Raw genomic sequence first — 16379 nt, 5'->3', positions numbered from 1 at the left:
TATCTAGTATCTTAGTTGTGCCCAAAAATAAAACAAAAACAGTTGGGAACTCCTTCCCTGATCCTCAACATAGAAATCTCACAATCAACCGGTTGCAAATAACTGTTTGGCACAGTGACCTAGGTTTCGACACCTCTAGGGATGTCTTCATCAAAATGAAATTTTAAGAATCGGTAAAATTGCATTGCGAGAAACCAGTGGTCAAAGTTGAGAGCGGATATTCTCAAGTCAAAATTAAAATTAGACACGTCCTACCTTTTGGCACGTATGACTCTGATGTCTGTCCTAAACTTTGACCATTGCCTCCTCGCAATGTAATTTTACGGTTTCTTAAAATTTAATTCTGATGAAGACATCCTTAGAGGTGTCGAAACCTAGGTTAATGAACCAAATAAATATTTGCAATGTTTAAAACTATTATCCTTCCCTCTTCCTGCTGTCCGCTGCTCGAATACGCTACCCTGCAATCTGCACATTCAGTGACCTGTTACATTTGCGAAGGACTGATACACCGCTCACTAAAAATATTAACATATATGAATAATTTGTCTCCCAAACGGTAAAGCAAATGCTTCCATACTCTCCCTGTATAGTTTATTAACATATGTTTTCTCAGTCAGTCACTGCACTTGATTTCCTCTTCTATTCGTTATTTGTGTTCTATCAAATTCGTCTTTCTGCGGCTCTGCCTTTTCTCTTTTGTCCACTACTGCCTGGGCCAGTTTAAATCTACGTCAGTTATTTGTCTTTGTTGTTCTGCAGTTCATCAAAACTGAGTTTTCTTATAGAGTAGCTACTACTGTATGGAATTTTCACGTTTTGCAGCCTTTACTTCTAATAACATGTGTGGCATAATCAAAATGTAAAACATGTAGAATGGTTGGCTAGAGAGATGGCCTGATGACTCTTATCTCTTCAGGAAAAATAATGAATAAATAAAACAAGTATTATGTTACGTGTAATAGTAGAAACATGTATTTTCATTACTTGCTGATACATAGTATACAATAATAATTGTTGATATAGTCTATGCTTAAATTGTAAGTAATAGGCTGGAACGTAACAAATTAGTAATAACTATATAAATAATAAAAATAATAATAATAATAAATTTTACCACAATTCGTAAAAATTGATGCAAGTTATATGCGCTTTCAAAAGCATTTAAAATAAACAGTTGCGTTAGAAAGACTGTAGTGACTTTATAATATTTGTAGATAGAAAAAGTACGAGTATTGTCCACGTGGGAAATGTTTATTCCTGTGCTATCACACGTCCAAAATGTTTCAATACCTTCAACGATTCCGAAAATATTCAATGTTACTGCATTAATAAGACACCCTGTATATTGACAGGGTGAACATTTTACTTTGCATGTGGTATATCCCTCTTTGTATATCCCTCTTTGTCTTATAGATATTTGAGCGACCCAAGCACTTCAGAGATGTCTCACACGGTCACAAAGAGTGTCACAGTCCTTCGCTTCAACATGTACCACATGCCACGAACTTCCCATTTTAAGACTGTGTCGGTCTTTGAAATATATGTTTTCGTTTGTAACGGAATATCCATTGCGAGGTCTCTCCAGCCAAAACAATGCTACTGTTGTGAGAATCTACGGAAAGAGGTAGAATGACAGTGAAACTACCACTAGGCGCTTAATGGTTGGATATCCACGACTCTTCACACAGACTTGTCTGCTCTGTAATGTAATATAAATGGTGATATGTGGCATCTCTGCCGAAAGACCACAATATTGGTGCACGCACAAATTAAACATTGGCAGTTTCAATCTTGCTATAAATTCAGTTTATTTTTAAGTAACGAGCAGAAGGATAACTATATGGAACAAAAATGTTCCAGAGGTTACGTGATCTTTTATATGTGAGCACTGAGCTTCTAGACGGTTTACTGCTTACGGTCTCTAGGGAAATCCGGCAAGCCACGTGAACAAAGCGATCGAAATGAGTCTAACGCACTTCAGGTATGCAACACACCTTACGTGTAGGTAATACTGACTAACCAAAACTACTAGGAAATTTACCGTAGTCTACGCTTACTCATGATAGTCTAGCGTAGCCTATGGCAGTTTTACAACTTTAATTATCCACTATACAGGGAAATTGGAGGAATGTGATCCACAAAGTCACAACGCGGACGAAAGCTTGTGTTCCGTCATCGGAAAGGACATCTGCCCTCCTGCACCCCCGTGATGTGCTGCCACTATGGTGTGGGTGGCTCGCGTTCCGTAGTCGTAACTCAGTCTCCGCTCGGTGTTCCTCCACTTTTGACGCAGCTTCGGTACCATACACCACGCGTGGTGTGGTTCTTCTGCAGCTGAATTTCGATGGCCTACAAGTATACTCAGTCCCGAACGAGAGATGTATTTTTCAAAAATTTGGTACCTTCATACCTTATTCTGCTGCTAGTCTCTTGGAAATGTTCAGGAATTGCTGATTTCGTTGACTGAATGTCGGGTGCTATTTTTGTTCAATGTACCTTCCTTCAACCACGCGAATGGTTTGTCCGACTTATCCTTTTCCACACTCACACAATGTGTGGTATAAGCCAGGTTTTCGGGATCTCAGACCAGCTTTTACTGACCCTAGAAGGGTTTTGTTCTTTGCTGGAGAGCGATCCACTCATTTTATTTTTTATCGGAATAAAATTCTGCCGGCGAATGAGATGTAGGCTGTCGTTATGGATTTATCCTCCTCAGGTGTTGGTTGTAGTGTGGACATCTGTCTAAAGACACGTCGGAATTTGATGGTCGCTATAGCCTTTTTCTTGAAAATGGCTTCGATGTGCACTTGTTTCGGTGTTATGCTTGGTCGGATATCACACGAGCCAGGTGAACTAAGTTGCTTAGACCCTTCCCTTTGCAATTGGGGATGGCGATTGGAGGGTGAAGGTGTCGTCCTTGTGACTTAATCTCCTGTAGACGGTGTACCACAGTCTTCCGTCCGGTCTTCTTTGTACCAGATAATCCAAGAATGGTTGCTCGCTATTTTCGCCCGTCTCCTTGGTAAACTACATTTTATTTTTCAGTTTCAATGTTTTGTTGACGGGGAACCAGCATATTTATTAAATGTCTTAAAGCGTTTGTCAATGATGCTGTCAACAGTTGCAGCATTTATATTATGCGACTAATTTCAAACCTCATAGGTTCATTTTCAAGCCTACTGAAATTGCACTGACAGTGACGGATTTTAATGAGAAAGATCAAAGTGGCAACACATACGTTATAAATGTTTACGGAATGAATGCTACAAACCACACGTACCTCTTACCAAGTCAGAATCAGTTTGTGACAGAGTCATTAATGAACGCTTTAAGAAACTGGATTCTACAGTGGATGTAGCTTAGTTTGTGTAAGAATGGGTCTGTATTATGGCAAGAAAACCTTCAAACACACAAGATCTTATTTGTTCTCTATTTTAATGATGAGCATCATTATTTCTTACGGGCAGTAGTAGACTTTTTAAGAAATAAATCAAATTCTGTGATGCTGTAATCATAGTTAATGATTCCTGTGTTTTTTATAAAACGGTTCTGAGTGACCACTATTTATTTTTCTTATGGCGTGTCTTAGTGCAGTGAAACCTTTCTTCCTTAAAGACGAATCACCCGAGACGACATTACTGAATAAAAATAAGCGTATTATTTTAATCTACTGACTGGTTTCTCTGCAAGACTTCACCGGACCCGAAGTATAGAAGTGGATGAAATGGATTGTTTAAGAAGTTCTAAAAAGTTGTCTTCCAATTTAAAGTCTCATCAATACGAAGAGGAAGAATTTTGAAACTTCCTGGTAGATTAAAACTGTTTGCCGGGCCGAGACTCGAACTCGGGACCCCTGGATGGTAGGAGATGAGGTCTTAACGGAATTAAAGCCATGAGGATGGGTCGTGAGTCGTGATTGGGTAGCTCAGATGGTAAAGCACTTCCCGAGAAAGGCAAAGGTCCCGAGTTCGAGTTTCGGTCCGGCATACAGTTTTAATCTGCCAGGAAGTTTCGTATCAGCGCACGCCCCGCTGCAGAGTGAAAATTTCATCCAGGAAAGATTTTGAAGACACCAGCTGAGGGTTTAAATTTATCATTCGCGTTTTATTCTTTGATGTCTAAATATGGTGTGTTCTTAATTTAAAGAGAAACGATTTGCATATAAAAGAAAATATTTTGAATACTTATTTACAATTTCTTCTCTTTCTTTATGACTAATGTGGGGGTTATAATCCTCAGATCATCTTCAAAAGGAACTAGTTGTGCTTGCTGTGGCTGAGATGTTTTGAGAGTACGTAGTGCTTGGAAGACTTGCTAAAGTCAGCGTTTAACCGAATGGGAGATGCTGAAATCTTGCGCCAATATTAGAAACACAGATGGTGCATTTAGACAAGAAGCCCAAAGAGTTTAACAACTCAGACTGTTGTCACTGGAAAGAAACTGAAAAACACAAATGAATATGTCATGTGGTTTTGTTAGTATTATCAATAGTGGTCGCTTCAACCGCCTAGTCAGAAAGAATTCCCTTCCGCCGTACGTAGTGACCTAGTACTTCGAGGTATCTGAGCTGTGTCTTAAGAGCATGTAACACTGACTGAAGTGATTGAAATGGATATAAGCTTTACGTGCCTAGATCGCGAACCTATAAAATGCTATAATCTATTTTGATTGTACAAGAAATCATCTTGAAATAATAAAATATCTTTTCAGAGTATAGCACGTCACATATTGTAAATCAAGTATTGAGTCATTAATTGAGTGATCTGTGACGAGATTTTATGATCTGAAGGTGATTGTTAGCACAACTGTAACCGGTCATATCATTTTATAAACTCGTGATCCAGACAAATAAAGGTTATATTGGAGATTAAGGTCGCTTTTCCACATTCTTACCATTTCAAGCCTTACATAACTATCTTGGATGTGTTTAGTGCGGTGTCATGTCTGTGTTCCATAATGTTGCGACAAAGTAGAAGACAAAACCTGGTGCCTCCACTTAGCCTGTTCCTCTCAAACAACACCAGCGGGACCGAGGAGCTTAACGTCTTCTTCTGACGGACGGACCACAACAACCTTCTCACATGTCCTCACTTAATGAGACCCTGTGGAGAAGTTTGACATTTAGCCACTTCCTCTCTTCCCCTTGTCGGCCAAAGGTGTGTGGCGAAAGTGTCTTGTACCGTTAGGCTACCTCAGAGTCGAGCACCACGGCACAGGGGTGCATTAACAAGGAGGCTTGCGAAGGATAGCTGTATCACGATGTGAGAAAAAAAAAGAGGATGGATTGATGGTGGAAACGATACTATTGTAGTCTCTAAAATGTCCATTGTTCAAAATGCATTGATCCTCTAAATTGACTGGTTCTCAAGTGTTGTATTCCTACCTAGCTCAGGAGGCATCAGAAAGTGAAGCGTCCGTCTCATCTGTATGTTAGTCCTCATGTTTAGGATGTTGAGGGTGATGCTGTGACTCATTAAACGTCGTACCTGAAGTGGTTGCAATGGTTGTTGCTGTCTTCGATTCCAAGTGTACCCATAAGGCACACAGTACAGGGTCTATCAAAAATAATCATCCGATTTGGCACGTCTATATTTCTGAAACTAATAAACATATACAATGAATTTTGTTTTTTGATGAACGGGAAACTCAAAAAGTTTTTTTCATACCTTTTCATAGGTGTTCAATACGCCCCCCTTGAGAAGCGCGGCATATGTCAATGCAGTATTCAAATTGTTCCCACACAGTAGCGAGCATGTCTTGATTTGCAGCTTCCACAGCTGCTATTAGGCGATTTCTCAGTTCAGTCATTGTTGTTCATAACGGACGCAGATAAACAGAGTCTTTTATAAACCTCCATAAGAAATAATCACATACACTCAAGTCCGGCGATCTTGGGGGGCAATAATGTAAGGCTGAGTCATTCGGTCCAGTGCGACCGATCCACCATCCAGTAATCCTTTGATTTAAAAATATCCACACTTTCAGATGCCAGTGTGCCTGTGCCCCATCCTGTTGGCAAGTGAAGTCGTTTGAATCAGTCTCCAACCGTGGGAAAAGAAATTTCTCTAGCATATCGAGACATGTGCTTCCTATAACAGTGTTCTCGGCAAAGAAAAATAGAGCATACACCTTTTACCGTGAAACTGCACAAAGCATTTCCCCTGTTGTACCCCATATTCTCACATTATGAGGGTTCACCTTTTCATTTAAATGGAATGTTGCCTCATCTCTGAACACTAAGGATGGAAGAAAACTGCCATCCCCCGTCTTGCCAAGAACGGAATTACAGAACTTCACACTTTGTTGTTTGTCACCTTCACAAAGAGCTTGCAGAAGCTCAATTTCTTATGGTTTCACGCGTAAATGGTGACGCAACATACGCCAGACGGACATCGAGCTGCACAGCGAACGGGTTTCTGCGGACTCCTTGTCAAACTATGGCGGATGCCTTCGACGTCTGTCAAACAGTCAGGAACGGCCCAGCGATTTGCCTTTACACAGACAAACTGTTTCTCTGAACTGTTCACGCTATCGTCTAATGCTCTGTGCTGTAGGAGGATTCACACCATACCTAGTAGTAAAGACACACTGAACCGTTATTGCTGACCCGAAATTCGCAAAACGTAGAACAGAAAATGCTTTCTGTTGTCACCGACACCATTTTTACTGGAGCTGAAGAGAGCACACACCGCTGCTACCTAGCGGGAACCATATAAAACTCTAGAGTTTGCTCTTCCCAACGGTACGTTGTTCACGCACATATCTCAAATAATATAATAGTTATGACTTTTTTTTAAATCGGATGATTCTTTTTGATACACCCTGTATTTCCACTGATACGCCAAAACATTGTGATCGCTGTCCACCGCTTGATTAAATGACATATGGTGGTGACGCGGTAAGCACAGTATATAAGCGGAGCACAGATGAAAGAGGCGTCATCCTAGTGACGGCAAGGGTCGCAAATGAGGAAATCTACTAACAGAAATGTATTCGATAAAGAGCAGATTGTTCTGGCACAGTACCTGGGAGCGAGCATGTCGGATACGGGGAAACTGGTCGGCTGTTCGCTTGCTGCAGTCTTGAGCATCTATGGAACGTGTATTGAGACGGTGAAACCAATAGTAGACGTCCACGACTCGTGACATAATGAGGAGGTCGCACGTCTGCCCACTCTGTAAAGTACAATAAGCGGCGGTCTGTGGCAGATCTGGTGACAGGGCTCAATGCTGGTGGAGGCACAATGTTTTGCAGTACACCAATCAGTTCATATTAATGAACATGGGGCTGCACAACAGACGACCCCCGTGTGTTATCATATTGACCCAAGGACACCGTCAATTACAACTGCAGTAGTCACGGCATCACCGAGACTGGACCGCGGATCAGTGGAAACCTTTCGCCTGGTAGGATGAATCACGTTTCTTGTTATACGAGGTGCATTCAAGTTCTAAGGCCTCCGATTTTTTTTCTAATTAACTACTCACCCGAAATCGATGAAACTGGCGTTACTTCTCGACGTAATCGCCCTGCAGACGTACACATTTTTCACAACGCTGACGCCATGATTCCATGGCAGCGGCGAAGGCTTCTTTAGGAGCCTGTTTTGACCACTGGAAAATCGCTGAGGCAATAGCAGCACGGCTGGTGAATGTGCGGCCACGGAGAGTGCCTTTCAGTGTTGGAAAAAGCCAAAAGTCACTAGGAGCCAGGTCAGGTGAGTAGGGAGCATGAGGAATCACTTCATAGTTGTTATCACGAAGAAACTATTGCGTAACGTTAGCTCGATGTGCGGGTGCGTTGTCTTGGTGAAACAGCACACGCGCAGCCCTTCCCGGACGTTTTTGTTGCAGTGCAGGAAGGAATTTGTTCTTCAAAACATTTTCGTAGGATGCACCTGTTACCGTAGTGCCCTTTGGAACGCAATGGGTAAGGATTAGCCCTCGCTGTCCCAGAACATGGACACCATCATTTTTTCAGCACTGGCGGTTACCCGAAATTTTTTTGGTGGCGGTGAATCTGTGTGCTTCCATTGAGCTGACTGGCGCTTTGTTTCTGGATTGAAAAATGGCATCCACGTCTCATCCATTGTCACAACCGACGAAAAGAAAGTCCCATTCAAGCTGTCGTTGCGCGTCAACATTGCTTGGCAACATGCCACACGGGCAGCCATGTGGTCGTCCGTCAGCATTCGTGGCACCCACCTGGATGACACTTTTTCAGGTCGTCATGCAGGATTATGTGCACAGAACCCACAGAAATGCCAACTCTGGAGGCGATCTGTTCAACAGTCATTCGGCGCTCCCCCAAAACAATTCTCTCCACTTTCTGGATCATGTCGTCAGAGCGGCTTGTGCGAGCCCGGGGTTGTTTCGGTTTGTTGTCACACGATGTACTGCCTTCATTAAACTGTCGCACCCACAAACGCTCTTTTGCCACATCCATAACTCCATCACCACATGTCTCCTTCAATTGTCGACGAATTTCAATTGGTTTCACACCACGTAAATTCAGAAAACGAATGATTGCACGCTGTTCAAGTAAGGAAAACGTCGCCATTTTAAGAATTTAAAACAGTTCTCATTCTCGCCGCTGGCGGTAAAATTCCATATGCCGTACGGTGCTGCCATCTCTGGGACGTATTGACAATGAACGCGGCCTCATTTTAAAATAATGCGCATGTTTCTATCTCTTTCCAGTCCGGAGAAAAAAAAATCGGAGGCCTTAGAACTTGAATGCACCTCGTACTGGGTGGAGGGTTGGGTCCAGATGCGCCTTCATCGAGGCGAACGGCTGCTCGAAACATGCACCACGCCATGTCCACATACTGCTGGAGGCAGTATTAAACTGTCGAGGACATTCACCTGGGCTTCCTTGGGGCCTGGGTTGTAATCGAAGACAATATGATAGCTGTGGACTACACAAATATACCGAGCGAGGTGGCGCAGTGGTTAGCACACTGGACTCGCATTCGGGAGGACGACGGTTCAATCCCGTCTCCAGCCATTCTGATTTAGGTTTTCCGTGATTTCCCTAAATCGTTTCAGGCAAATGCCGGGGTGGTTCCTTTGAAAGGGCACGGCCGATTTCCTTCCCAATCCTTCCCTAACCCGAGCTTGCGCTCCGTCTCTAATGACCTCGTTGTCGACGGGACGTTAAACACTAACCACCACCACCACTACACGAATATTTTTCCATCAGGATAACTGTGCGTGTCATTATGCTAGAATCGTGCTACGATGGTTTGAGGAGCTTGATAGAAAACTCGCGATTGTGTCTCGGCCACCGAATTCGCCTGATCCGAACGCGATGGAAGACGTCTGGGACGTTATCGGACGTCAGTTCCGCGTCCACGAATTGCCGGCCGATAATATACCGGAATTATGTGACCTCCGCGTCGACATCTGGTGGCACATAGATAAGGAAAGCTATCAAGGACAGATCGACTCCTAGCAGAACTGCATTCCATAGATAGACATACTCGCTATTAAGCAGGCGGTCAGAATACCTTGGATCGTCAGTCCATTTCATCGTGGATGCCGAAGATCAGTTACGTCCACATAAGTTCCCGTCTCAATTTGTTACAGGATACTGGCCGACTGAAAGCTACCAGCACGATGAGGACTATCCAGATTTCACTGTGAAAGACACGGACGAAGTCGGTAAGTTTGTGCAGCTCTCTACCTTTACACTATTATGTAAGATGGATATGTCGAACAATTCCTGTGTATTTACGGACGAGAGTGTCAACTAACACTATTGCAATACTGTATCCTCTTTTCCTTTGTATTTATACTACGGTAGTTCAACAAGTAATGCAACACATCTTTTTCTCTGCCAGTTTAGATTGAAAAAAATGCGGACATCGTGGAATATTCCCGCCTCAGCCACTACAGTTTCATGAAGTTCTGACAGTGGCTGCGCTATACGCAGCTTCCAAAATGACGTATGCAACGGAGATGCGGCTCCAAGCAGAGAAATGTGATTGAGTTTCTTTTGGAGGAAAACCACAGCATTGTAGATAATCATATGCGCTTGCAGAATGTTTTCGGAGACTAGACAGTGAACAAAAGCACGATGAGTCGTTGGGTGAGGATTCTGTCATTGCAAGAAGTCCGTGCAAACCTGTTCGACCCACTGTATGCCAGCTGGCCGTACACAGCTGTGACTCGTGCAAAGCTAGAACTTGCAGACACTATCATTCGGGATGATCGAGGATAGTAGTCAGCCACCTCGCTGCTCAAGTGCGGGTCACTGTTGTTAGTGCTGACACACTCGTCTACCACTTGGCGTACGCAAAGATGTGTGGCCGCCGGATTCCTTGCTGCGTAACAGAAGACCATAAAGTGCAGCGAAGGACTATCTGTTGCGAAGCTGATAGTGACAAATTTTTATCGAACTTCATCATAGGGATCACTTCGAATCGGAAACAAAACGGCAGTCCATGAAGCGGCACTACACCACCACTCCTCCGAAGAAAAAGTTCAAAGCAGCACAGTCAGCCGGTAAAGTCAGGTCGATGGTCTTCTGAGGCTGAAAGGGTTATTCTGTTTGATGTCTTTCCTCATGGTGCAACGAGTAGCTCTAAAGTGTATTGTGCTACACTCAGGAAACTGAAGAAAAGACTTCAGAGCGGTCGTCGCCAAAAACATGCAAAATGACTTCTCCTTCTCCGTGAGAACCCAAAACCTGAGAAGTCTGCGCACCCGAGAGGAGCTCACAAACCTTACTGGATTGTTCTTTCTCATCCATCTTCCAGCCCGGATGTCGTACCTTCGTACGTTTGACCCACTGAAGGATGAATTCTGCGGGAAGCAGTACGTGCATGATGTGGAGGTTATTGATGCCGACCGGTAGAGTGGTACCATGCGGGCATAAGGTTCTCCCAAAAGGGGGCGTAACGTCGTTGCATTGAACGGAGGTTACGCTGAAAAACAGAGTTTTGTAGACGAAAGAGTGCGGAATAATGTGGTGAATCGGAAACCTGCTACGGTCGCAGGTTCGAATCCTGCCTCGGGCATGGATGTGTGTGATGTCCTTAGGTTGGTTAGGTTTAAGTAGTTCTAAGTCTAGGGGACTGATGACCTCAGACGTTAAGTCACATAGTGCTCAGAGCCAACTTGCTTTTAGAAAAAAGTGTTCAAATGCATACCGAACGCCATCTTACCATGTACAGGAACTGCTTGGTATGATACGAGTTTGTAAAATTTCCAGTAATAGTTATCTGCGCTTCAGCTATTTGTTTATTTCATTACACTCGGTAAGCGAGCCTTGCTGGAGCTTATATGATAAGTTCTGTTATTCATTTTCCGGTTACAGAACCGCAAGAATTAATCGCTCCCAGGCGGCACTTCCCCTAGTGCCGAAAACTGTTTCAATTTGGCGACGAGGGGAGCCAACAAATGTGTTTATGTAAGCCATATCTAGCTTAAGCCACTCACTGAGCTCCCGAGTTACGCGGATATTGATTGCTACGTTTCGTGTACTCAGAGAGTTTCTATGGCATTAATGTCGCCTGATTTGGCGGGCCAGCAGAGGTGCGGTAGGGGACTAAGTGTTCGTCAAACCAGAAACGTGTGCGTGCACCCTTATGAACACCGCTGATGTCATTTTGGGAGATGGGAGTGTCTACTGCAAATCGCTCATCAATATGTAGAAGAAAGGGCAAGCGTTGTCCACTGAGAATATTGAAATAAACCTTTTATTTATTTTTTTAAATTTTGTTTTTGTGGAGTCCACAGCCTCAAAGTGTTTTAAGAATAAAAACGTGCTCCAAGTAAGCACTATTTTTTTTATCCGTACCGTTGGCCACTTCCAACCCTGGATCGTTTTCAAGCGCATATCTGAAGCTTCTAGCTTCATTTCACATTGTAATACATCGTCTACAAAAATCACAGAGATCTTGTGAAAAAGTCAGCTCATTCTGTAGACAACGGCACTCAGGTTCATGCCGTATTCTTTGTCTTCAGAAAGGCATTTGACACAGTCCCGTACGTAGTGAAAAACGTACGAACTTACCGAGTATCAGACCGGATTTGCCACTGGATTCAAAACTTCCATGTGAAAAGAAATCAAGACGTCGTCCACAACGGAACAAAATCAACAGATGTATAGGTACTTTCCAGAGTGCCCCAGGAAAGTGTCATAGGACCGTTCAAATTGTTCAAATGGCTCTGAGCACTATGGGACTTAACGTCTGAGGTCATCAGTCCCATAGACTTAGAACTACTTAAACCTAACCAACCTAAGGACATCACACACATCCATGCCCGAGGCAGAATTCGAACCTGCGACCGTAGCAGCAGCGCGGTTCCGGACTGAAGCCCTAGAACCGCTCGGCCACAGCGGCTGGCGATAGGACCGTTAATATTTACAATGTGTATAAATGATCTAGCAGAAAGGATCGGAAGCTCTTTAAGATGGATTGTAGATGATGCGGTTGTCTATCAGAAATCACCAACGCCAGAAGACGGTATCGATTTGCAGAATGACTTGCAGAGGATTAATGGATGGTGCAGGCTCTGGCAGTTGACCCTGAACGTGGATAAACGTAACTTATTGCCTACACATGGGAAAACAAATCCACTACTGTACGACAGCAGTACTTATGAAAACTGCTGGAAACAGTGTCTACCATAAAACATCTAAGAGTAACTATGTAGAGCGATGTTAAGTGCAGTGACCACATAAAATGAACAGTAGGAAGAAGATGCCAGACTGAGATTCAGAATCTTAAGGAAATATTGCTCATCCACGAAAGAAGTGGTTTACAAGGCGCTTGTTCGATCGACTCTTGAATTCTGCTCATCAATATGTGATCCTTACCAGGTGGACTGATAAACGAGATGAAGAAGATCCAAAGAAGAGCGGCGCGTTTCGTCACAGGTTCAAATGGTTCAAATGGCTCTGCCCACTATGGGACTTAACATCTGAGGTCATCAGTCCCCTAGAACTTAGAACTACTTAAACCTAACTAACCTAAGGACATCACACACATCCATGCACGAGGCAGGATTCGAACCTGCGACCATAGCGGTCGCGCGGTTCCAGTCTGAAGCGCCTAGAACCGCTCGGCCACAGCAGTCGGAGTCACGGGTTCGTTTAGTCAGCGCGAGTGGAGAGATACGACAATCATTCATCCCACGCGCCATTCACTAGTAGAACAGGGAACAAGGAGCAGTTGGTGGTACCAGGAGTAGCCTCCGCCACACACAGTAGGTGGTTTACGGAGTAGATGTAGAGGTACATCTTTATGTTAATGGTAACCTGAAAGAGTGGGCCCAACTGATGGCATGTGAACGTTCCAAAACATCACAGAATCACCTCCGCTTCGAACTACAGCCTCTGATGTTGTGGATTAAATGCCTCTGCGGTCTGTGGACTCAGTACTCTGCATCACTCGAGAAGAGGCAAAACCACATCTTATCAGAGCACACTACCTGCTTACAGTCTGATGTAGTCCGGGCTGTAATGTTTGTCCCATTGATGACATGGAACTTCGTGCCGCTATGAGCAATGGCCTTTGACAGGTATCCGACTCCAGATGTCCCTTGCACGCACTCTTTTTCCATTATTAGCTCGGAAACTCAATGCTGATACACCAACAAATCAGTCGGCTTTGTTCAGTTTGTGGTAATGGCACGTCCGAACACGTGAGCTCCTTTGGGCTGTTGTGTTGCTTCTCCACGTCGACCAGCGCGTATTCCCTAAAGCTGGTTGGCACATAACACGCCACTGTACTGAGTTACGTCAGCGAGGGATGGTCACGTGACCACCTGGTCGCATTCTACATCACCTGCAGCGCTCCAAAGCGACCCGTTTGCTCTATGATACTATACGGCGAGCTTACATAAGCACATGTTCCCCACACCTCGGCGTGTCTGTGGCGTCTGTTACCGTACGGTACTGCTGATTCAAAGAACATACTGTGACGACAAAAGTCATGCGATAGCGATATATCTATACAGATAGCGGTAATATCGCGCATTCAAGGTATAAAAGGGTAATACTTTGCCAGGGCTGTCATTTGTACTCAGGTGATTCACGTAAAAAGTTTTCCGACGTGATTATGGCCACACGGCAGGAATTAACAAACTCTGAACGCGCCAAGACAGTTGCAGCTAGACACATGGAATCGATAGGTAATTCAATATTCCGAGATCACCAGTGTCAAGAGTGCTCCAAGAATACGAAATTGCAGACATTACCTCTCACCACGGACAACGCAATGGCCGACTTCGCTTATCGACCGAGAGCAGCGGCATTTGCGTAGACTTGTCAGTGCTAACAGACAAGCACCATTCTGCGAGATAACCGCGGAAATCAATGTGGGACGTGCGACGAACGTATCCGTTAGAACGGTGCGGTGAAATTTGGCGTTAATGGACTATGGCAGCAGGCGACCGACGCCGGTGCCTTTGCTAACATTACGACATCACTTGCAGTGCCTCTCCTGGTCTCTTCACGATATCGGTTGGACCCTAGATGCCTGAAAAACCTTGGCTTGGTCAGATAATTCACGATTTCAGTTGGTAAGAGGTGATGGTAGGGTTCGAGTGTGGTGCAGACCTCACGAGGCTATGGACTCAAGTTGTCAACAATGGTCTGTGCAAGCTGGTGGTGGCCCCGTAATGGTGTAGGCTGTGTTTACATGGAATGGAATGGGTCTTCTGGTCCAACCTAACCGATCATTGACTGGATATGGTTGGCTCAGGTGACTGACAGCATAGGGGAGTTATGCAGGAATTTTATGAAGGAGCATTAGGTAGTGATAGTGGCTGGAGCAAGGAACAGTCTTGATAGAAACGTGGAATGTGATGTAGGTGGGTCGCGCGGGGTAGCTGTGCCGTTTAAGGCGGCTTGTCATGGTTCGCGCGGCTCCCCACATCGGAGGTTCGAGTCCTCCCTCGGGCACGGGTGTATGTTTTGCCCTTAGCCTAAGTTAGTTTAAGTTAGATTAAGTAGTGTGTAAGCCTAGGGACCGATGACCTCAGCAGTTTTGTCCCATAGGAACTTACCACAAATTTCCATTCTGATGTAGGTGATGATCTGATAAAGATAGTTACTCAAACTGGTGGCACTGTTGGACATTTCGTGCAACTTGATCGGCAACATGATCGGCGTCATCTTAATGCGGCTGTTAGGCGTGTTGGCATGGGGCTGGAGAAGGCACTGAAAGCGAAGGGCGTGGGTCACATTGCAGTGGAGACAGTTGAGTCTATCAGAGATCGGGTTCCACTAGGCATGGACTGCACCTCAATAGGCATGGGAAGGGGAGGATGGCAAAGCTTATAGGCGACAGTTTAGTGGGTGGTGGTGGGATTACTCATGGAAAAATTCCTGTAGCAGTTGGTGTTAGAGCTGCGCATTTTTTAGACTGAAATCAGCTGATTGTATACCTGCTTCAAGGAAGTCCCTCTAACTAAGGGGTCACCTTCATAGGACGTCATGCTTCCAAGTAGAGGAGGAATTCGCAAATTTCATCAATATACGAGGGTTGGAACTTAAATAGTGGCAACTATCTATTCACAACCGATACAAAAGAGTTACATGTTTGCACCTGTTACTGTCCTTCAAAGTAGTCACCAGCGTTATGTAGAACCCGTTGCCAGCGAAAGACGTAGTATACCGTTAGCAGAGCTTGTTCTGTTGATGGTGCGAATGGAGCGGTCTACTGACTGTCGAATCTCTGGAACAGTTCTGAAGCGAATGCCACGAAGTGGTTCCTTCATCTTCGGAGTAAAATCAAGGTCGCAAGTACTTAAGTCCGGGGAGTATGTTGGATGGTACAGTACTTCCCAGTCCCATCGACCCAACAGAGCAGCCACAGCTTGCGCTGTATGCGCCCGCGCATTGTCGTGCAAAATGGTGGGTGGGTTGCGCAGAAAGTGTCACCGCTTCTTTCGCAAATCTGGTCGCAGGTGATGCTCCAAAAACAGTAGTACTATGAATTGACGGTCTGCCGTGGATGAACGTAATGCATTAGGATAACACCATCACAGTCGTACACGAGAAGCACCATAACTTTCACTATACTGGAGCTCTGACGCACTTTAGACTTTCGGGGCGACCCATAATGATGCCGTTCGTTCGACTGGCGTTTCAGTTTTGGCTCTTACGATGTGGCCCATGTCTCATCTAGTGCTACGATACGGCGTAAGGAAGCCTCTCCTTCGCGCTCACAGCGCTCGAAGTGCGTCTGAGCAGCGTCGCAACGCATCCATTTCTGATTTTCCGTCGTCACGTGGAATCAATTGTGCGAAGCACAGTCACATACGCTAATCCTGTTTCGTGGGCGATCTCACGAATCGTATGGCGTCGGTCACTGTCCACTAACGTGGCAACAGGATGCGCTTCTTCTTCAGAGACGCTAGGAC

General features: G+C 44.6%; 1 protein-coding gene across 1 annotated transcript in view; it reads left to right on the top strand.

Moving 5' to 3' along the window:
• Positions 1-16379, top strand: part of LOC126458322 (uncharacterized) — a 354753-nt gene that overhangs the window by 235567 nt on the left and 102807 nt on the right. The window contains exon 4 of the mRNA XM_050095276.1: positions 9591-9665. Within this exon, the coding sequence (XP_049951233.1) occupies positions 9591-9665 (75 nt within the window). The remainder of the gene's footprint in view (positions 1-9590; positions 9666-16379) is intronic.

The sequence above is a fragment of the Schistocerca serialis genome, chromosome 2, assembly GCF_023864345.2.
Source record: "Schistocerca serialis cubense isolate TAMUIC-IGC-003099 chromosome 2, iqSchSeri2.2, whole genome shotgun sequence".
NCBI lineage: Eukaryota > Metazoa > Arthropoda > Insecta > Orthoptera > Acrididae > Schistocerca > Schistocerca serialis.
The sequence above is the reverse complement of the archived record's forward strand: the minus strand, read 5'-3'. Positions and strand labels throughout refer to the sequence as shown.